Raw genomic sequence first — 23,208 nt, 5'->3', positions numbered from 1 at the left:
TGAATATGAAATCCCAAACTCCGGAATCGCCCTTTTATCATAGTTAATTTTTAATTGAATTTAATTACTTACCATTTTAAATCTTGCCATATTTGAATTTGCTTATTTTAATTTGATGCAAATTTAGTTAAATCATTACATAGTTGAATAGATTATTAATTTTGCACATATAGATTTCATACTCCAATATCCATCAATTTATTACTTTAATTTCAAAAATAGTTCAATTTAGTCAACTTTTTATATCAAAAATTCAATCATTAACACAACTCCTCGTGGGAACGATATCTTTTCTATATTACTTGTACGACCCGTGCACTTGCGGTTGGGCCACATCAATATATGAGTATAGATATGTGTGTGGTATTTGTATAAGTGTATGGATTATCTATATATGGATGAATGAAATGCAATAAATGAATGAATGAAAATTTTAAAGAAATTTTTAAAATTTTGTAAAAATTTTGCCCTCACCCCCAGACTCAAATGAAACATTGTCCTCAATGTCTAAAATGAATGCAAAGATGGGCAAAATTGTGTGAACTAATCAATTAATAAAATATATACAATTGGGGATTAAATCAATATAAGCTCAAGAATTCTAAAATTAGCTCAAAATGATATTAACAATGAAGCGTTAGAGAGAAAAATGTGAACAAACATTTTCATACACACATATCTAAATGCTTAATGCATATCCTAATTGCAGCCATTGTTGTTTACCTATCTTGCTAAATAGTCCAGTGATTCTTAATCCTAAGAAAGAAAATGACCAACTTTTAAAATCAGAGATCAACCTATAATCATCAAAGATGAAAATTAATTTCAAATTTGATAGACATTTTCCCAGAGAAATTTATAATGAAAACTGAAGATCACTTACCATTCTAATTCCCAGAGGGACGATTCTGACTCCAATGCAACACCAGATTCACATAAATCACCGTCAGAATAATCTTCCAATCTAGATGACAAAAGAACGTTATGATTATTCTTGGCGAAAATGGAAGAATTGAAAGGGAAGGGAAAAGAAAAGAAGAAAATATTGTGGAATTTTCTTGTTTGCTTTCTTCATAGGGAAATTGTGTTCCCGTCGCTTGGTTTGTGGAGACCATCAAATTCGCCATCTTGTGGTCTGTCTTTCGATCTTTTTTGGCGGTTCATACAAAATGAAATCTCACACGTAATAATAATAATAATAATAAACGAAACAGATTTAAGCGCTTCATTGTGCTTTAGAACAAGAAAAAGAAAAAAAAAATTTATATACACAACACTTCAATTCATGAATACGTAATACTAAAATATCTAAACTTTTAATTTATAATATAAACTAAAATCAATGAAAAAATAGGGTCATTTGACTCTTTTATCTAATGTTCTTTATATATACATATTTGTATATATCGTCCTTCATAAATTTAATAATTAAACTTTATTTTTAATAAAATTTAAAATTAATTAAAATAAAAAAAAGTAAGTTATGCATTTAAAAAAGTTTATTTATTATTAAAATTCTGTTGTTACTTTTTCAAAATGGTGAATAATTTTTAGTTATTTATATATAGAAATATATTGTATTTGATAGCACTAATAATAATGAATTTTTTATAATAATTTTTAAGGTATTAGAATTCTTTAAGTCTAATTATAAGATATTAATATTATATTTTAAATTTTTTAATAATATTTTATTATTTATTTTTTATATATTGATTTCAGAAAATTTTTTTAAATTTACTGCTATATAAAAGTTTTAATTTTTAATTTAAGTAATATAAAATCACTTACGATCACGATAGCAAATTATTATGTTTTCTTATAATGATGATGTGACATTCAAAAAAATTAAAAAATATATATATTTTTATGATTTATAACTGAAGATAAATATGTTCTGATTTATTGAAATAAAGTGTTGTATAACTAAAATTGTTGAGCTATTAATAAAAAGAGAATGAGAAAGAAAAATTAGAGAGAAATTAATTATAAAATATTATTTTTAATTAATTAATTTTTTTTATAAATATTAAATTAATAAAAAAAAAATAACACATAAACTCATTATTAAAAGTGAGTTTTATATTATTTAAATTAAAAATAAATGATTTTATAGTATAAATTAAAATTTAATTACCTACTCTTATATACTATTGTATACGCAATTTAGCCTTTTAAGTAAACCATTTCCTTGCATCAAAAGAAAAGAGGATTAAAAAAAAAACCCCTGATTTCCTAGTGGATTCGGGAATATAGTAGCAGCGCAACATATGTAAGGACTTCGCACAAATATGAGGACTAAACGACTAAGGACTTAAGGAGGCAATTTCCATAAACTGAAATATTCGATCTAAATTCAACCAGTGACTCGAGTAACTGAGCAATATGAGAATTAGCAAGTTTGGGTGTCTAATCTCATGGAGGGGAGTTTAATTTCAAGTTCCTTATGGAAATAGAAGTTTCTGATCCCAAGTTCCTTAAGTCTCTGAAGAAAAGTGGAATTGATTTTGAAGAGCTGAGGAGTAATGGAATCAACATTTTCTTTTTCTCAAACATGTTTGCTCGTGTGTTAAGCAGACACAGTGACTTGGAGTGGGTAACTTTCCATGGGTTATTTGACTTGCCCACATGGTGTAGCTGGTTAGCAAGAAACCGCTGCCCGTACCTATTTTGGATTTCAATGATATTATTGCCACGGTATTTGGCTGCTGTGTGTTGAATGCCAAGTACATTGCACGATTCTTCAATGATCTGCACCAGGGTGAGCTTGGATTGGAGAAATTGGCCAAGATTCTGGGAGTTTAAGCCAGTTGGATGGACTCATCAAGTAGGGTCTGATACTGTGTTTGTCAAGATGAAGACGATGTATGGGATAAAGGAATCTAGATTTACGAGGTTCTTGTATGGCAGTTGCACTAGGATTTGCGAACCAATGCGTACACAAGGCCTTCCTACGTCTTCTCGCTATTGTCAACCAAGGATTCTCCAGTTATGTGAAGTGCTCTCTTCTCGCTACTGTCAACCAATGATTCACAGTATCTTCCTTCATCCAGCGATCGTTCAGCTGCAGGGCTCCTCGGAATCCTCGTACAGGGATGTGGTCTTTTCTAGTTTTCTTCAAGTAAATATATGTTATTTAGGATTTTTCATCTTATTTTTCTTTTATACATTTTTATCATAGTACATAAATTGATTAAAAAGCTTACAAGCAAAATCAGCCAAAATTCTTATCAAGACTGATATTTCTATTCAAGTAACAAAATAAAACATATTGTTATTGCATCTATCTAAAAATGAACTGTGGTACATTAAATAGCAACACTTCATCAATCTATACATCGACCTATACCATTTGCTATGAAGAAGGACCAAGGTTCATGTAACATACACAATTGTCATATCAAATGGGTAACTATTTAGGTATTAATAACTGCCACAATCGTAAGATGTAGTTGTTTACAATTGAATGGTGCACATAACTGCAGTGTTAAAATCCAAAGGGCAATGAAATGGTGGCTTTGTAATGAGTGATCTCCATGTCTTCTTCCTGGGATGGTAGATTTGGATGAAAATTGATCCAGCCCCCTTCTGCTGTCTTGACCTTCGACTTTCTGTTGAATCACCTCCTTTCAGGAAAGTCATTACATGCAGCTCCCCATCCATCACAACAAAACCACATGAGGAGTTGCAAGGAGCTTTTCTTGGTACCGCAGACTCATTTTGCCAAGAGTTTGAAACCATGTCATACCTGTAACGCAGAAAAGCATGAATGGATAATGTGTATCACCAATTAAACTTCAAAAATGTAGCATTTATAACCAACAGAAAAGTAATTACATGAAAAGTTTGCATCAGTCCCATAAATTCTGCATCGCTTTTTTTCCTTTATCAATCTTTGTTTAACAAATGTCCAATGCAGATAACACAGCTTGAGAAGTTGCAAGACTTGAGAAATTTAATAGTACAGTCTAGATGGTACATTTGTCTTATTCAGGATGTTATTGAGTAATTTCTAGTCCTTAACAAATCTTGTAAGCTCATTCAAGAAAATTAGTTGCTGGTCCTGTGTCCCGTAATTTGTAATATAGCATCTTGGTCTTTACTTATAAACTAGGAAGCAAGAAAACAAACTACTAAACGACACATCAGCCACACTGACCCGCAAAACTGGCTCTTAAGACATCAGAAGGGTCTCCCATATGTGAATAACCCACTTAGCTTGCAGGAAATCAACACAGATATTTGCCCCCGAGTAACCATGAGACAATTAACATATCCAATCCCTTGCAATTAGCTCTCCGCAGTCTTGGATCACACTACTTGATCTTATTTGCTTTGTACTTGGATTCAAGGTCCAAGTTGGGTTAGGAATACCGGATCTATATCCATATAATCTCCTTCAATTTCAGTTAACCAATGGTTAGAGAATTTTTCAAATAAAGCTCCTTTCAGATTAGGCAAGCAATTCAACCCTGGGTGGGCCACCCAATAGCATCTTGGGCATGATGTTTAATGACTTTTAGGTGTAAGATTAAACTCTATCTGTTCCTCATTTTTTCCAAATAGTTAAGTTCCCAGTTCAGATCTGATTTTTTTTTCCCCATAAAAAACCTTTGAAATCTTCAATTGAGACTCTGACTACCCACATAGTCGTAACTACCCAATGTAAATGTAATAACAAATTTTACTACATAATTAGATACAAAACCCTCAAATCACCTCCTACTAATACAGAAGAATAAAAGGCCAAGTGTATAGATTGTGTAGAAAAGTTATAATAAACCAAATGGAAATTTCAACTTCAGCATTCTGATACTTTTGTAACTAAAAAGATCACCCTCCAACGCACAAATCCTCTTCTCTTCTCCTCCCCAACAAAAAGAGAGGGGGGGGGGGGGGTGTGAGGGAAGGGGAAGGGAGGGAAGGCAGCAGTATAGTGAAAACACAAACCAAATCACCACCTCCAAACAGAGGAGAGGAAAGGAGGAGAGCTCACATCAATATCCATAAATCAAATTAAAATATTATCAATTTGCATCAATAACCATATGAAAGATATGATCAACCTTAAGATCATGCCAATAGTTCTTAACTTACCTCTTGCATTCAATATTTTAAGTTTCAAAGAATTTGGTGAATCTAGAGAATATCAGCCATGGCTTGGAAATCAAAGTTAGGATTAGGAGTGGTTTTAGAATTTACTTTTGAATTTTGGAAATTGTCTAGTGTGAAATTCCCGATAATAATGTTCCTAACTTGAGAACAAAAGTAAATACCCACTACACATTGTAATGGGAAAAAAAAGCACTTACACCTTCATCAGTATGAATAGCAACCACCCAAGCGCCAACAGTCACCAGCTAAGTACGCTCACAGTGATCATTAAAGAGACTTAAAAGTAAAGTAATAATGTTAATTCCCTTACTTTTTATAATCATTAATCAACAAACTTCATTCCATAAAGCAGGGGAAACCCATAGCCTACTGAGGAAGCGTTCTGAATCCTGTTATGAGTTTTTCTCGTTTTAACCAATCCACAAGCCAATGCTGGGATTTTTTTACTTTGTTGCATATTATAAAAGATTCTTCACTATTAACTGAAACAAACACACCAGGCCATAACCATACCACAAGCATAACTGTGCAAGATTTTGTATAAACAATATCACTGCTACTAAGAGTATTGAACACGAACTATAAGTCTATAACTAACATTACTTCCTAATAGAAAAATATGAACACGAAGTATAACTAACATTACTTCCTAATAGAAAAATAATGGATTGAACACAAGGAGTCTAAGTATCAGCCAGATAAAATAAAACCCATGAGAAAAGCACAACACTCAAAATAAAACTCTAAGTAAGAATACTAATAAGTAATTGAACTAGTTTAGCATTATAGGAAGCAATTATTACCTCTAGAATAGAATAAACATTAAGAAAACACAAGGCTTCGACACAAAGGCACCATAGAAGGGGTAGCTCACCTGAAAATGTCATTATTGTCAAGCATAAAAACACCAGGTCGGTCCCAATCACAGTCCTCAACGACCACAATCTTCCCAAGCCTTGCTCTCTCCCCTTCCCGCCACATATCCCCAACGTCTCTCCACTTGCCCCACCCATTCTTCTTCACATCCATGACTACAGCATCCTTACAATATTCATCTCCGTAGCCTCCCATCACCCAAAACTCCCTCTCCTCTCCACTCCCTACCAAAAACCCCACGCAACCTGCTCTACACCTGGGCAACCCGTCCATTGCCACCCACTCATCCCTCCCAACATCATACCTTTCCACAGAACTCATCCTACTTCCTGCTGCCCCAAATAAGATATGTCTCGACCCTCCACCAGCCACGATTATCTGTCCCAAATTAGGGATTGCAGCGCAAGCAAATGAACCACGAGGGGAGAGCATCGGAGCGAGTTGGTCCCACGAGGAATCGACGAAATTGAAACGGAAGGCGGAGGAGGAAGGCAATGGGAGATCCACAGGGAAAGAGCGGGTGTCGAAGAGAGACCCACCAAGAACATAGAGATTAGGGCCGAGAGATATGGAGGTAAAGTTGCAGAGTCCGTACACGTGAGGATTACAGGGCATAGGTGGTAGCGGTCGCCATGCGAGATTTTGCGGATCAAAAAGGTAAGGGGAGAAGATGGAAGGGTCCTGAGGGAATATACATAGGAGATAAGTGTGATGACAGAAGTGATGGCGGAGGGTAATTAGGGTTTTGGAGGAGAGAAAGGCGTACCATGCCTTGCAGGTGCATTTGATACGAGAATGGTGAGAGTAAGGGACCATGGAGAGTATTTGCTCTGCCATGTCGTTTGGGAGGCCAGGAATTAGAGTCAGACACTCGTCGATTGACAGCAATGGCGGAGACGCCGAAGATGAAGAAGACGACAACGGAAATTGGGCCATTCAATTATTCTCCTTCAATTTAGATAAAATCAGAATCAATCAAATCGAGCGAGGCACAGATATCTACCTCCCAGCCTCCCAATCTGAATCTCTACGTTCTATGCACCAGCTCTGCAAGAATTGACCAATTCGACTGATAAAATCACTCCTTACGTGAAAGAGTAGAAGAAGAAGAATTAAACTAAGCTATGTAAAAATCTTCATGTATAAAACAAAACCACTGCTGTGTCTCTCTCTGTCTGGCTCTCTTTCTCGACATGGAAACCATCATTTGAAAACCAGTAGTGTCCCCATAGAGAAGAGAACAGAAGATAGCTTGGATGGCTTTGCCGATGCTTATCAGATAACCATAGTCCCACTTTCCCGAGATGAGGGATAGTAAGGGCGCTTTGGCGTTTTCTGGCTTTTCTCGTGTCTGAGCCGTCTACGGTTAATGAAAACTTGAAAGGCCGTTGTTAACGTGGTTCGGTTTTTGTCTTCACCTGTGAACCGAAAGGCAAGGGGAGTGCACTGTGAAGGGAACTGGTGGGTGATGCATGGAGACCATGGGAGATTTTTGCTATGTGTCAAATCCTTATTGGTGTTTTGCTTTGAGCTTTGGCGTTTGAGCAGTTGAGTTGAGTCCATCTAATCAATGGATTATACAATTCAAGACCAATAAAGACTATTATATTTAGAATTTAATTAATTTTTTAAATTTAAACATAATTTAAGATTTCACCCTCGCTTGAAACCTCAAAATAAATTTGATATTCAAACCCGATAACATACACTAAGCACCATAACGAAAGAGATACTCCATTGTCGATGCATGAAAATCACTGATTATTGCATACATCAATCTTGCCGGAGTCTGACAAAAAAAAAAAAAAATCTTGTCGGAGCCACACTAAAGAGGATACCATTAAACTAAGGGCCTGTTTGAATTAACTGTTAGATACAGCTGATAGCCGTTACTGTTAACTAATAGCTGATAGCTGTTTTATATCAAGTGTTTGGTAAAATTATATTTAGCTGTTGCTGTTAATATGTAAAATGATTAATAAGGATATATATCATATAATTTATTTTATTATTTAAATAAATATAAAATTATAAATTTATTACATTATATTATTTATTTTATTATTAAATTAAATATATAATTATTAAATTAATATATTATATTATTTAAATAAATATATAATTATTAATTTTTTATATTATATCATTTATTTTATTATTAAAATAAGAAAATAATTATTTTTTAAGATAATTAAATAATTTTAAAAATATAGATAAAATAATAAAATAATTATTATTGTTAATAGAAAAATTTATAATTAATTTTAAGTTTTTCGATATAAATAAATATTTTATATTTTATGTTATTAATAAAAAATATTTTAACAAAGTTGAAATACGTTAATTAAAATATTAAAATTATAAAAAAAAATAAAAATATTAATAATATTAATTTTCAAGTTAAATAAAAAAAAGGATAATATGATCAAAATAAAAAATAAAATCGATCATTTATCACCGATGAGAAACAATTTCTAAAAATAGAGTCGATACAAATCGCTGATGGGTATCATATCAGTTGCCCATGAGCTATCAGCTCTATTTTTTTTAACTTGTCAAACAATACAATTTACCTATTTGAGTGTCTATCAGCTATTAGCTGCACCCAACAGGTAAACCAAACACCCCCTAAAAAAAAATTAACAAAGAAAACTCCACCTTCTTCAATTTAAGCAGAAATTCCCAACAGACCAGCTAATAGGTCATAGGCAAAATAAGAAACCAGACTCACAGTGAAGCTAAAGGACAAGGATCATGAAACCTTCGGTGAACCAGAGGAGGCTTGGCAGAGCTTCGACTTTTCAATCTCATATAACCCACGAGATCATCTACAAGTACCACGTGAAAAGGTAAAAAATCTACCCTTGAAATGCCACCTGAATAAAGAGTATCCTGGAATTCATCTACTAACATAACACCATTTGAAGCAAGGAAGACAAACTGTGTTGTTGATACGTGATCATTTCTAAAGCAAGCAACAAAAATCCCATCTAAAGAGAGGTACTACACTCAACATAGGAAGACTTAACCAAAAGCAAGAAAACTAATAAAAATTATCTAAAAATTAAGATAAAACGAAAACTATAAAGTAAGGAGATCAGACGGTCGGCGGACAGATGGCCACCCTCCCCAGAAAGTAAAAAGCAAGGAGAAATAATCACTTGATGCTGCAGGGTCGTCACTTTCAAATTACAGAAAGTACTTGGCTTGGCTAGAAAAATTACTATTAGCTAGGTTAAATTTTGAATATGGTAATTAATAAAAAGAAAGATGACGGTTTGATAAGAAAAAGAGAAATTTATAATTTAGCTTTTAAATTTTATCTTATATTATATTTTAGATAAAAAAAAGAAAAATTTATAATTTAATTTTTAAATTTTAAATTAAAAAAATTAATTATTTATTCTTTAAATTTTTTATTATATTATATTTTAAATTTAAAATTTTGAAAAATAAATTATTTAATCTATATAATTTTAATATATAAAATAATTTATTTCTTATAATTTTAATATTTATAATAATTTTATCTACTAAACAGAAAGATTAAATTATTTTATATTAAAATTATATAAAATAAAGTGTTATATAATATAAGTATAAAACTTAGAAATTAAATAATTAATTTTTTAAATTTAAAAATTAAAATATAATATAATGTAAATTTTAAAAGTTAAATAATTAATTTTTTAAATTTAGGGGCTAGAATTTAATATATAGCAAAATCTAATCATCCAATTATAAATTTTCCAAAGAAAAAAATTAATATATTTTATCAAAATGGGCCTTTCTTGTGCATAGCATTCATGGGACTGAAGGATATAATTTGGTTGATGTTACTTGTGGCGACGTGAAGGAAAGCTTGCTCAGTGTTTATAGCTGTGGCCTTCCAGTCCCAACCCAGTGCCTAATAAGTCCACATCGCATTAAAACAGGTCTTGTAAGCGTATTAATTTTTTGTTTTTTTGAATTGTAAAGAAGAAGATGCATTAAACAGCCCCAACGGCTTCAGCATTGCAAATAGCAGGTAGAGATTCAGGCATATTACAAAACCAATTACAGTTAAGAAGTTTGTTGAAACTAAGCTTAGCTGGCAATCTACTGCAACACTTGTAGATTGTTTGACATGCGAGAAAACCTCACTTTGAAAAGAACTGACTGAAGCAAGAACTGCTTCAACACTCGTCTGAGTTTCCCAGCATTGTATTACGCTGGAAAGTCATTGCACCATTTTCAATTTTCCACTCCTACTCTAATTAACACATAGAGTTTTCGGTTATTTTACTATTATTTATTAAATATTAACTATTCGTAATTAAATATTTATATAATAATTTAAATTAAAAATATTCAATAAAATTATTATTAAATTAGTGATTAAATGTAAAATTAATATTATCATTTTTTTATTATGATGAAAATATTTTTTAAAATTTTTAAAAGTTATAAGAGATAATATTTTTTAAATCACTCACTTAATCTATAAACACTCCACCAAAAAATATAAATAAGATAAATTTTACCTCAAAAACTATTACGAAAATAATGCTATAAATGTATAAAAGTCCAATCGTTAACCTAATTATGCTGTTATTAATGAAAAATTAATATTTTTCAAGGTATGAATTTTAATGTTTTAAATGGCATGACTCACATTCTAATGCACTCCCATGTTTTAAATGTTTTTTTTTTTCCACAATTAACCCTATTTTTCAAGTTCATATGATTGAGAGCTTGAGCACACATTTACAGAAAAACAGCTCCAATTTTTAATTTGAAATTTTGACTTTACTTGGGACAATATTCAATATAATATTAATTTGAATCTTTCCAATATACATATTATAATTAATAAGATTGGGGCTGCTAAAATTTCAAACGTTAATTAACCTTATAAGTAGGTAATTAATGATTGTTGGACTAATTACCAAATGACATATATATATATATATATATATATATATATATATATATATATATATATATATATTTATTTATTTATTTATTTATTTATTTATTTATTTATTTAACATGATTATCGTATTAATAAAATAAATTTAAAATTTTTTTTGCTTAGATTCAATAATCATAAATGAAGTAAAATCCGTAAAATATAACCTTGTATCTTAAATAAATATATGATGAATCAGATCAAAATAAAAAAAAAAAATCATAAATTAATTAGGTCTGCAGTTCAAACATATATAGGACCATAGAAAAGCCTAACAATAGAAATTGCAACAAGGTGTTGATAGAATAATCAGGTATTGTGTGCGCCCAAAATACAAGTAAATGATGTCTTATGACTAGATGGTTGACATAAGCTCATAACGCCACACACTATGACTAAAAAGATTCAATTTCATACCTACCACCTTCTTCCTTCAAGCTTCGTTCATTATTTATTTATTTATTAAAAAAAGTCACCAATCAAAAACAACTGTGCAAAAAATAATAATAATAATAAGCCCTACAAGCAGCTATATATATATATATGCGTGTGTTTCTCTCCTCAACCACATGCAATTCATTATCCTTTTCATCTAACAGTTAATATCGTTTCAAAAAACAAAAAATGAGGCATCTGAATCTTCTTCTTTTAGGGACAACTCTGGTTTTTCTCATGAGCATGCAAACTCATGAGGCCATTAGAGTTCCATTTCCAAATGGAGAAGAACAACAACAAGAAGGTCTGATCGTGGAGAAAGTAATGGGGTTATTTGAGTCACTAAGGAGTACAGATCCTCCTTCTGGACCCAGCACCTGCACCAATATTCCCGTCAATTCTGGAGTTGATCTATGTGTGAGTGAAAAGAACTATGCCGGCCGGGCTATGGCTCCTCCGCGTCCATATCAACACCTCATATCTCCAGTTGGAATGTCTGCTAATCGTAAATGAAAGCTTTTGCTGCTTACCGGCCTTTACTGTGCTCATACTGTTATTGGCTTTATGTCCTAGTTACTTGTAATTAAAAAATTACAGGACTTCCTTTCTTTATATGTATCCAGTTGATCAGCACTATTTTAATTTCTTGTACAACGCACAATAATCTGCATGAACAAATTAATAACATGCTCAAGGGTTTCTTTTTTTATTCTGGTTACTTGTCATCTCTTTTTCCTTCTCCTCTGGTCTCCCTTCTGCTGTTCTGATGATTTGATTAATTAGTTTCAGATATCTTTGCAGTCCTAATAATTAATATATTATTAAGAAACTTATGAAGCAACAGCAGGCTAGCTAGTTCACTGCTAGCTACGTGAAGGGCATAAAGAACTAATGTCCCCAGTTTAGCTCTTACAGTTGCAAATATATATAATCTTCGGCAAGAAAATTCATTACTCACTAGCTTGCTACATGCTATTCCTTTCTCTCTCTGTGCCACTATTAATTTATTTAGAAACTTCTCGATAAATAAATAAGCATGGCTCAAGAGAAAAAAATATATACTACATGGCCACCACTAATACTTTTTACCACCAGCAATCACTATCGACAGTTAACGATAAGTGGCAGTTAATGACAATTTTTATTCACAATTAAATACAGGTTAATTTTTATTAGTGGTAGCGTCTAGAGACTATCACTAATTCACAATCACCATCTCCAAATCATCCAAATCATATATATATATATATATATATATATATATATATATATATATATATATATAATTTTCACACTCACATCTCTAAAATCTTCCCAAAGCTTGTAAATAGTCCTGAAATTAATTATTCTGTAAAAATTTTAACTCATCTTAAAGGTTCTTGTACTAGTGGCACTAGAAAAAACAGATTTTCAGCGTTGGATTGGTGGCTCCGTCACTAATATATATATATATATTAGGGCTGGATCTCTACTTAATCCATTGCTTGAGTGAATTAGTGACGAGGTTATTAGCGTGATCATAATTTGTCACTAATATGTAGTTAATTAAAAAATATGAGTCATCATTACTAAGTATTAGCGACATATTAATAATATATCAGTGATGGATTTATCACTAAACCATCATTAATCAATGTCATTAGCGACAGAATTTTGATTCATCCCTGAAAATCCTTGAACATCGGACATATGTTCTGCGAGTTACTTTAGTCTTAGAATGCAAGTTTGCTGAAAAGTCCAGATGCTGGAATTAATGTGGCTCCTGGCCAGCGATCATTACCCAGGTTGTTCCATGCAAGTTGCTAAAATTTAGTCTTAGTACCATGCCTTACTTTGAAAAAGACTAACGACCATTCCACCCTGAAGAACAAGCTTCTAATCACTTTCCTAAAATAAAACCGTCTCCCTATAGAAGATGCAGTGGCACACATTACGCGAAAGTCTAGAGGATTTTGCCTCAGTCGTAGCTGGCCAGTCTAACCACATGGTAGCTAGTGCACCATGGTAGTTGGCTGGAACTAAATTTTAGACTTTTTTTTTTCTTTTTTTTTTTTGGCTTAATTAAACAACCTCATTCTGTATTATCTAAGACGTCATATGACTTCAAGATTTGGATGCAGTAGTCTATACGTTTTTGGTGCGGAATGCTTAATGGTGCGAAAGGAAATTATAACCCAGCTTCTTGCTCTCTTTAGACTTGACAAAAATTAAATATACATGCAATTAACCTAGCTAGTATATAGGATGTTAATTTATGAGGGACTTGATTTCAATTTCTTTGTGCCCGGCAGAGAATTCAATTTCAGAAAAAATTTTCTATTGCAGGCACGCAATGGTCAAGAATTCCGTTCCTAGAATGCGCAGTACATTTACTGCGAAACCCAGATATTCAATTCCAAACACCCACTTTCTTTTCCTTTTTCTTCCCATATTTCCTTGTGACCGACCAGATAAATTTCTATTCAATAGCCAACACTATCAAGAATCAAAGTTAAAGCTCTAAAATCAAATATCACGTGAAAATCAAATATGTGTGCAAATACTGGTGTTTCAGAATTTCATATCGTATAGTAAGAATGTGTATGTGGGTTATATATGACTAAGGAATCTGTTAAAATTGTAATAATTTTAACAGCGATTCAATCCTGTCTCTGACCCATATGCGTATTTTCTTACATTAAAAAAAAGTTAAAGCTCTAAAATCAAATATCACATCAATTGATACAAATAAATATATACCACCCCCTAATTATATATCTCATTCAACCATATATATCCTCAATAACTTATTAAATGCTTTTGATACATACGAAAAAGAAAGATTATAAAATACTCTAGTGTACATAAAAGTAGTACTCTCTTTCACAAAAATTAACTCTTTTATAGTATAAAAAGTGAGTTCATGTAATTATGCAAAATATTACAAATGCACCGAATATATCTAATAGTATCTTTACAACAAATAGTATTTTGTAATTGGAATGGCTAATTAGATATAATTATTGCTAATGAAAATTTTATTACAATTATAGGCAAATCTTATATTTGTATAATCAAATATAAACATAGTCATGAAGAGAGTTTTTTCTTTTTTTAATAAATACTTAATTTTCTTGAAATTAATAAAAGATCATGAAGAGAGTTTATATATTAAAAAAAATTCTGGACTTATAGCTTTTCTATTTTTATTGTATATTTTTTATTGAACTCTCATACAATATTTTTTAAATATTTTTAGATTAATTTTGAAAATAACCTAAAATAAAAAAAATATATATGTACTTTGAAAATATTAATTTTAAATTTGAAAACCTCACTACAAATTTCTGATTAAAATTTGAATTTTAAAATCTCGCAGTCACAGCTCTAAAATCAACTCTAATATCACTAATTAAGCATAAAGTATATATTTCAAATAATTAAATATAGTGTAATGTATGATTAAAAATTTTAAACATTTATTTATATATTAATTTTTACTATTTAATTGAGAATAATTACGTATCAATTTGATAATTTACATTCACATGTGATAAAAGAACTATTCATGATGTTAACACAAGGGATAAGAGCTTATCAAAATACACACATAAGGGATAAGAAAAATGGCAAAATATTCAATTTTAGCCCCTATATTTATTGGAGAAATTCAATTGAACCCATTTTTAACTTTTTGTTCAAATTAGCTCAAAAGTTTTAATTTAAATTCAATTTAGCTAAAAAATTAAAATTTATGGGTTAAATTTTTTGATTTCTTGATTTAAATAAAAAAAAAACAACAAGTTTAATTTCTTAATCTTGTGACTAAATTTCTTTTTTTTTTTTATTTAAGCCTAAAAATTAAGAAGTTTAATTTCTTTATTTTTTTTTATTTTTAGGCTAAATTGAGCTTAAATTGAACTTTTAAAATAAATTGGACAAAAATTTGAAAATTGACTAAATTGAACTTTCCTAATAAATATAGGAGTGTAATTGAGCTTTTAAGCCTAAGAAAAATTGTCACCCACTATATAAAGTTCCAATATATATACAAAAAAGTATATTTATATATAGATAATGATAAATTTGATATAAAATTCATATATATTATTGGTAATAATAATTTTTGATGGGAAAAATACATAAAATTTTCATCAAGAAACGTTGTTTTAATCTTAAAATAACATTAAAATTTTTGTGAGCACATTTATTAAAAAAAGAATATAATTGGGATATATTTAGGTAAATCACATTTAATTTATTTAAAAAATGAGTATTACATACAAATATTGACTGAAATAATTATATTCAAAATGGCCGGTGAAGAGTGTTTTAATGTGTCTCTTTTTGTATATATATACTGTGTGTTGTTTTTTAAGATCAATTTTATTCTTACGACTTTTTCATGCAAATTCTGAAAAACGATTATGGCAAGAATTTAATATACAACCTCTATAATATTCATTAAATAATATTTCTTAATATTTTTAATAATTAAAGTACTTAAATGTATTTGCGGTTAAAGATCAAGGACCAGTAAAAAATATTGACAAAAAAAATGGTCATATAATAAGTGCTTTTCAATTAATATAATGCATACTCATTCAAAGAGTAAAAACTGATTCAATTATAAGCATAAAACAAAAATAAATAAAATAAACAACGGCGGTCCCTGCATGCATGAAAGAGATAAAGGTGCTCATCAATTAATGTTCAAGTGAAATTTGGAGCAATCCAGTCAGCTCTATCACTATCAAAGCATCAACTACCAACCTCTTAATGCCTTGTTTGCCCCTATATTAATATATCCCATAAATTTATTCATATGATGTGAACTTGGGTTGAACTCAATTCCAAAATCCAAACTTGCCATTTGATTTGACCATTTCTTTCTATTCTTTAAAGAGTCAAGAGTCACAAACACGTCTCATAAACTTCAAATAAAAAAAAAAATTGAAAGATTCAACTTATAGAAGCTGGTCGCTTTACTTTCTCTTATATAAATATCTTTTACTCCTATCCTCCTCTCTATCCTCCGCATTACTCTCTCCCAATCCGTCCTCCGTTCATTTCCTTGCCATATATTTAGCTTTCTTCAAGAAGATGAGACGTCAAAATCTTGCTCTGCTGGCTGCAATCTTGCTTCTTCTGTCGAGCATGCAACAATTTGAGGCTATCAGAATCCTCGACGACGAAGAAGCAGAATTAATGATCATAAACAAAGATATAGTGCTCCAGTCTCTGCCGAAGGGCCCTGTCCCTCCTTCTAGATCAAATGGGTGTACCAATATACCTAACCAGGGCGGCGCCCCTTGTACCAACCAACGGAACTTTGCCGGTCATGCTGTGGCTCCTCCACAACATGCATACTCTGGTCTCCTGGTTCCTAATTTCGGTGTGGCTACTGATAAGCCTCAGTGAAGCTCAAGGTCGATCGCTGGCTACTAACAGAACTGGAAATTAATCCATTGGATTTATTACAGAATTTAATTTACTACACAGTTAGTGGCGCGAGAACTGATACTAACCCATCGGAAGTGGATCCTCTTTTCCAATGTTTCAATTGTTTTCCTTCTTAATTTGTACAATAACATTGTTTCCAGCACACTGCAAATAGCTTGTGAATAAAAATAATTTTTTTTTCTGTAATCCACATCTAGCAGTCTCTGGATACTGAAAAAGAAAAAGAGATTTACTTGAATATCTCAGAGCTATGCTTGAACAATCTTCAGTTTATTTTTAACTCCAAGTGGGAGGGATTATAGAAAGAACATTGAGGGAAAAAAAATTCCAATCTTTTCATGAATTTTATTGTAATCCAATATATGGTTAATTTTATTTATTAATTTTTTTATTTGCACCACATGGTGTCCCGCCCATTTATGTAGATGGGTCTAATCTACGCTTAAACAAGGTGTGATATTCAGGTAATTAAAGCTTTCTCGACAGTAGTCCTTTGGTTACATTAAGCAAATCATTTACAATTTTATTTATCAAAATTAGATCTTTAATTAATTACAATTAATTAAATATAAAAATATTATTGAGATCGTTACATATGAGTTTCAACTTTTAGATCGAGTCATACATAACTATTTTTAGTCTCTTTCATCTATAAACTTTAAATTTTTGAGTTAAATATTTCTCAATATGATATTCAAGCTTCTCATACAAAAAAATCTGAAATTTAAATCATATTCATCCTCATTTATTAATCAAACATTTCAAATTTTCAATATAAGATAAAATGCTTATCCATGCTTCCAATTTAATGGACATTTGCGTGTGGAAGTATATTAAATATATAAACTAAATTTTTTTGGTCATCATCTAAAAATTTAAATTTTTAAATTAAAAATACATGTTTCTTTTTATATGATTTTACTAACAAGAATTGATTAAAATGTTAAAATTGATCAAAATTTAAATTAATGAATTAAATATTACAATTTTGAAAGCTAATTTTTGTTTCCCTTTCATTAGGCCATTATATAAATGGGAAAGTCAACCATATTGTGCATTGTCAAAATCTTATTTTTTTTCCCCAAAAAATCTTGATTACTTAAAAATAAATAAAATAACAGATTTTCTAATACTAATGTATTAAACAAAATAATAAATTATTATATAATTTTGTATAATTTATACTCTATTTATTTTATGAAAATATTTTTTCAAAAATTATTCTTCACTTTTTCTAGCGTTTAGGACATTGAGAAAAATTATTCAACAAAAAATAATTTCTTTATCAAAGGAAAAACTAAGTTATTTTAAAAAAAATTAACTTTTGTTTAGAAAATAAGTTATTTTTATTTTTAAAATTTTGTGTAACACCCCTGATTTTTTTATGTATTATTATTGGGCTCCGTGTAGGTATCCTCAATTCGCGGAAATTCGGGCTTGTCCTGGATTCGTGAATTTCCAGGCAGAACAGGACCAGCTACCGAAAAAGTCTCCGAATTGGATCGAGGTTTTGGCTATCCCACCATTGTCAGGCATCCCGAGCGCGTTCCCGAAGTTGGAATCGGCAAAGGTAAACCCGAACCTTGCTTTTTCGTAATTTTTTTGTGCTTAAATAGGATTAAAAATCCATAAAATATTCGTGGTAGCTCAGAAAATTATGATTCTTTTTGCAATAGCCTAGTAATATTGCTAAGGACCGCAGGGCAAAGTTTTAGAATTTTTAAAGCTTGTTTGGGCAGTTTTTGTAAAAATGATCAATTATAAGGACTAAATTGAAATTTTACATATTGTGATGGATGACTGATTTGATGGGCCCATGAGGGGCTGTGTGATGTGATTGAGCTGTGGACATATGGATTGTGAATATAGAAGTGTGTTTTGAGCCATTTTGCAGGTTGGATAGGTCCTAGGTATAGGGGAGACTCTGCCGGATTTTCGGCACGACTTAGGACGTATTTGGTCTTTTTCTTTGTTTGTATGGAGTCAAATTTATTAAATAATTATAATAAAATTGTCAGGTGAGCCGGGACAGCCTTCTTCCTCCGCCCAGCCACCACAGTGACCGTTGTCAAGTCTGTGAGTAAAATATTAATTTTAATTATAATTTCGATATTATTATATGTTCAAGCATGCCCATGCATCACTTATATGCATATATTTATGTAGTTAAACTCTAGGCACGATTTATGTTGCATTCATAACTGTTAGCGTGCCATGGATGTTGTTATGGTAATTTGGAGCAGTGTGCGTGCGTTGGCGTGCGTGTGATGTGGTGTGGACTATGGATAGGACGGGTAGACACGGCTTGAGATCTTATTTGGGACCGGTCCTTCGGGTAGACACGGCTTGAGTTCTTCCGGGACCCCGATTTGGTTATTAAGTGGAAGTCCGAGTGAGTTCTTCACGGCACTGGGTTGGATTTAAGAGATTGTCAGATAGGGATCGGCTCCCATATATTATGATTGATGTTACGAGTGCGTGAGTGCTCCAAATTTACCTTTTTGATGTTATGATGTGAAAATGTTGTTGATGTTGCATTTCACTCTACAGGGTGCATTAGTTTTAGATAGTTATAGAGATTATGGTTAAAATTGATATTTTACTCTCTGAGTCGAACGCTTACTCCTGTTCAATATTTTTTTTCTCAGGCTACAGGAGGATTTTATTGTGGTTAACCTGCTTTTCTCCTTCGCAGGTTGTTTATCAATAGTTTTGTAATTTTATTTACTCCTAGAATTTCCGCATGTGTTAGAAATATTTAAATGATTCGGGTCTGTAATATAAATTGTCATGTGGACCTGTAAAATTATATGCATGTTTGATGGATTGGATGAGGGAGCTGAGCTCCCATTTATTTTTATGCCGATATGAGTGTGGAGGGTGAGCTGAGCTCCCCAATTGATGATATATTTTGTTTACAGGTCGGGTGAGTCAAAAACTCCCCGTTGAAAGGTCCACTTTATGGCCGGACTCTGTCCGGTTGGTTTCTTGAAATTGGGCCCAAATGGGCCTTAGAGTTGAGTTAATTAACAGTTAGGCTTACTACCACTACAAGAAAAAAGGGAATTTGAAACCGAAAAATCGGTTTCAAATCAATGAAAATCGGTTTCTAATTGCAATTAGAAACCAATTTAAAACCGAAATATTCAGTTTACAATCTGATGGTTTCTAAATAAATTAAAAACGGATTTCATAATCCGTTTTAAATTCTGAAACCATTTTGAAATATACATTTCCGTTTTAAAATTAGAAACCGAATTATTTCCGTTTCTAAATCCGCTTCAAGTTAAAACTAACACTTTTCGGTTTCTATTGACCTGAAACAGATTTCTGTTTCTAATCAGTTTCTAACTTTTAGTATTAATAAAAAAAAAATAAAACACTTTTTAAAACCGAAATACATTCGGTTTCTAAATAGAAACGGATTTTCTATTTCAAATCCGTTTCTAAACATAATAAAATGAAAAAAAAAAATCCTTTCTATTTTAAAACCAAATGCAATCCGTTTCAAATTACTGTAACTTTTTTTTTATTTTTTTAATACATTATTTTCTATATTGAAGCATATAATAGTGCTCAATATCATAATACTTATGATATAGAGGCATCAAATATTAAATATCAATCAATATTACATATAGATAACATAGTAAAGGATTATGACGGTAATGTATTGTATGGAAAAATAAAATAATAAAAGATCATAAGAACAAAATAACATAAACAATTTAAGTTAGTAATTAATAAGCCCAAGGGAAAATAACATAAAAAGTTCAAGCTAGGAATTAATAATAACATAAACAAGTTCCATTGGAACCTAGAGTCTAACAAAATTTGGGACATAATAATCAAAAATAAAATAATTGACTGACATTTTGGAACTAAAAACAACTCAAACTCTAAATCCTTTGCTATTCCTTGTCCCTCTAACTCTCTCAAACTTCCTTCCCTTTGATCGCACATGTGGTTTGGAATGGCTGTGTGGCACACCAAAAGCTGGGCCAATGTTTTTCATAGTTTCACGAGCATTCTTTGGACCTCTTAGGAGAACCTTTATAAACAATAGAAACAACAAGCTATAACTAAATAAGAAGCAATTCATGAATTCATGCAGCCCCAATACACAAGTTTAATACTGCCCATAGGATAATGTAATCATTCACAATAAAGGAAGACAATCAAGAATAAATAAAAGTAAAGAGAAATATCATTCAACAAATAAAATTGTCATATAAATCCTGGCCGTCTCCTAGTGTTTCCATGTTGAAAATGTTCCGAAACTGAAACACTCCAACCATTGCTGTTTTTGTACTTTAAAGCCTAGCTCATGTTCTCCATTTTCGTGTGTCGCAGGTAAAAAATTTTGAAATAAAACTATCTTAACAAGACATGTTCAAAGGAATTAAAAATACAAGTGAATATATATATATACACACACACACACACACACATTTACATTAGTAAGAGTTCAATTCTGAGTGCATCAACATTTTTCACTATAACAACATATAACTTCCAATACATGGATAAGGCTGAAAAGTTAAAAATAATAACAAAAAAGTAATTAGTAGAGGAACTTGTGGTTGTAGTGATGCAAGTTGAATGGTAATTGAATAACTGAGCACTAACTTGAGTATATTGGCTAGATAAGGTATTTAAAATTTGAAGCGCAGTAAGCATTTCAAAAGGGTAACTGAAAGCTCATGGAGAGTAGCATACTGAAAAAGCCTCTTATTAAACTCGTGTGAATCACTTGGCTCTACTCAATAATAAAACTTCTAGCACATTTATCTAGTTCAGATGCTAGTAAGATTTTGAAAGATACTTATTTCAAAGAAGTACAAATTGACATACGAGTCGATGAAACCAAAGCCAATTAAAGGGGATGAAATTATGACAAATTATTTAAAATCAACAATAGATCAGAACTAAAGAGGAAAATTTGATATTTATGATGTATTACTAACAATTACCTGTTCATAACATAAAAATCATAGTCACTGAATAATGCGCAAAAAGAAGAAAATATCATACAATAAGAACTTGCAAGGTTCGTATTAATTACCTCCATATAAAGCCCATCATGAAACCAACTATACCATGCGTTAACTGAAAAAGAATGCATAAGCAAGCAAATGTTAGCACTTCTACTTAGGACAACTAAATTATGAATTTCATAAAGAAAAACAGACATATAGATAGTTTGGCATATTATCTTTGAAGTTTGGCATATTACTTTGTATTTTACTGAAGTTTAATTATATGTAAGCATTTTATGCATTTTTTTTTGAATTATTGTGATGTGATGGCCATAAGCACACCTCTAATATTTCAAAATGTAAAGCTTATGAAAACCCACTTTTGTGAAACACAACCATGACTGCAATCTAAATTCAAATTGAAAGCTGCAAATACTTAGCCAAGTTCTAGGGGACGTACCGCAACCTTTAATATTAAATCTAAATCATCACACATAAGAAGCAATCAGTGAACCCACAAGATCCCATAACAAGTTAGATTGGACGTTAAGATCCAAGAATAGTAAATGATAATTAGTGAAGTTGAAACTGTTGATTTTCTACTCACCAGATATGTTAAAGCTTTTAATGGACCGGACAACACAAATAAAAGCATAGTCATTTGTCACCGCGATTGTAACATCAGTCCAACAATAATGCAATACTTAGATGAATCAAGAAGGTTTAGACTTTAATAATGCAAGTCATGGATGGCTACAAAACACTGTTTTCCTCCTAGCTGCGATACCCCATCTCATTGAAGAGATTACCATTGGCAATGAGAAGAAACATCCAAAGTAATTCTATACAAAACCAAATTCTACAGAGACACAGATGGGGCAAAATATAAAATACAGCAAAAAGAACTTAACAAATAGATTCTTAACCCAAATATAAAAGCTTTATTTCCTTATCATTACTTTGTAGCAATGGACTAAAGCATAAAAGAATCAACAATCAATCAAATCCAGAAATAATAAATGCCATAATCCAGAAATTTCAGAACTTTGAGATTAAATTGAGGATAAACTACACGAGTCAACAACCAAATCAAGCAACCAAGTTAAATAAAAGCAGTAACCAACAAGACTAAGTATGTTTAGTATGTTAACAAGAAGAAAAAGAAACCACTATAAGATTTAAATCATTTCACAGGAATAAAATAATTAAGCCAAATATAAAATTTTATCAAGCTTGTGCACCGAATTACAAATACATATCAACCGAGAAAAACTCAAGAATTATATAAAAAAAAGGAGGTAAAAATTGATGCCGATAGCAAATAAGATTTAATGCATACCTTGCTGAATTGCAAAAGGAGTAACACAACTAGACCAAGTAATACTAGTGTAAGACTTCTTGAATCCGAAA

At 31.1% G+C, this 23,208-nt stretch overlaps 1 protein-coding gene, 1 long non-coding RNA gene and 1 pseudogene across 2 annotated transcripts; 1 reads left to right on the top strand and 2 right to left on the bottom strand.

Annotated features, from left to right (window-relative positions):
* The first annotated feature begins 1,003 nt into the window (after positions 1-1,003).
* Positions 1,004-3,196, top strand: LOC131182800 (probable CCR4-associated factor 1 homolog 11; annotated as a pseudogene).
* A 28-nt stretch (positions 3,197-3,224) lies between these two features.
* Positions 3,225-7,440, bottom strand: LOC110661047 (F-box/kelch-repeat protein OR23). The gene is made up of 2 exons (XM_021819555.2): positions 5,990-7,440; positions 3,225-3,748 (listed from the first exon to the last, which is right to left on the bottom strand). Exons 1-2 carry the CDS (start codon positions 6,925-6,927, stop codon positions 3,457-3,459), a joined length of 1,230 nt encoding a protein of 409 aa, XP_021675247.2. The 5' UTR covers positions 6,928-7,440; the 3' UTR covers positions 3,225-3,456.
* A 13,094-nt stretch (positions 7,441-20,534) lies between these two features.
* On the bottom strand, positions 20,535-22,454 carry LOC131183356 (uncharacterized). Its single transcript, XR_009151473.1, has 3 exons — positions 22,406-22,454; positions 21,885-21,928; positions 20,535-20,870 (listed from the first exon to the last, which is right to left on the bottom strand). It is a non-coding gene; the product is annotated as an uncharacterized LOC131183356 (long non-coding RNA).
* Positions 22,455-23,208: the final 754 nt, after the last annotated feature.

Source organism: Hevea brasiliensis, chromosome 9 (assembly GCF_030052815.1).
Source record: "Hevea brasiliensis isolate MT/VB/25A 57/8 chromosome 9, ASM3005281v1, whole genome shotgun sequence".
Classification (NCBI taxonomy): Eukaryota; Viridiplantae; Streptophyta; class Magnoliopsida; order Malpighiales; family Euphorbiaceae; genus Hevea; species Hevea brasiliensis.
Note: the sequence above shows the minus strand (reverse complement) of the source record. Positions and strands in the feature narration are given on the sequence as shown.

Excerpts from the sequence above, each read along its gene's own strand:
- LOC110661047 (XM_021819555.2), bottom strand. The coding sequence starts at position 6,927 with ATGGCCCAATTTCCGTTGTCGTCTTCTTCATCTTCGGCGTCTCCGCCA. Across the intron at positions 3,749-5,989 it reads GACAATAATGACATTTTCAG|GTATGACATGGTTTCAAACT; the intron begins GTGAGCTACCCC and ends TCTGCGTTACAG.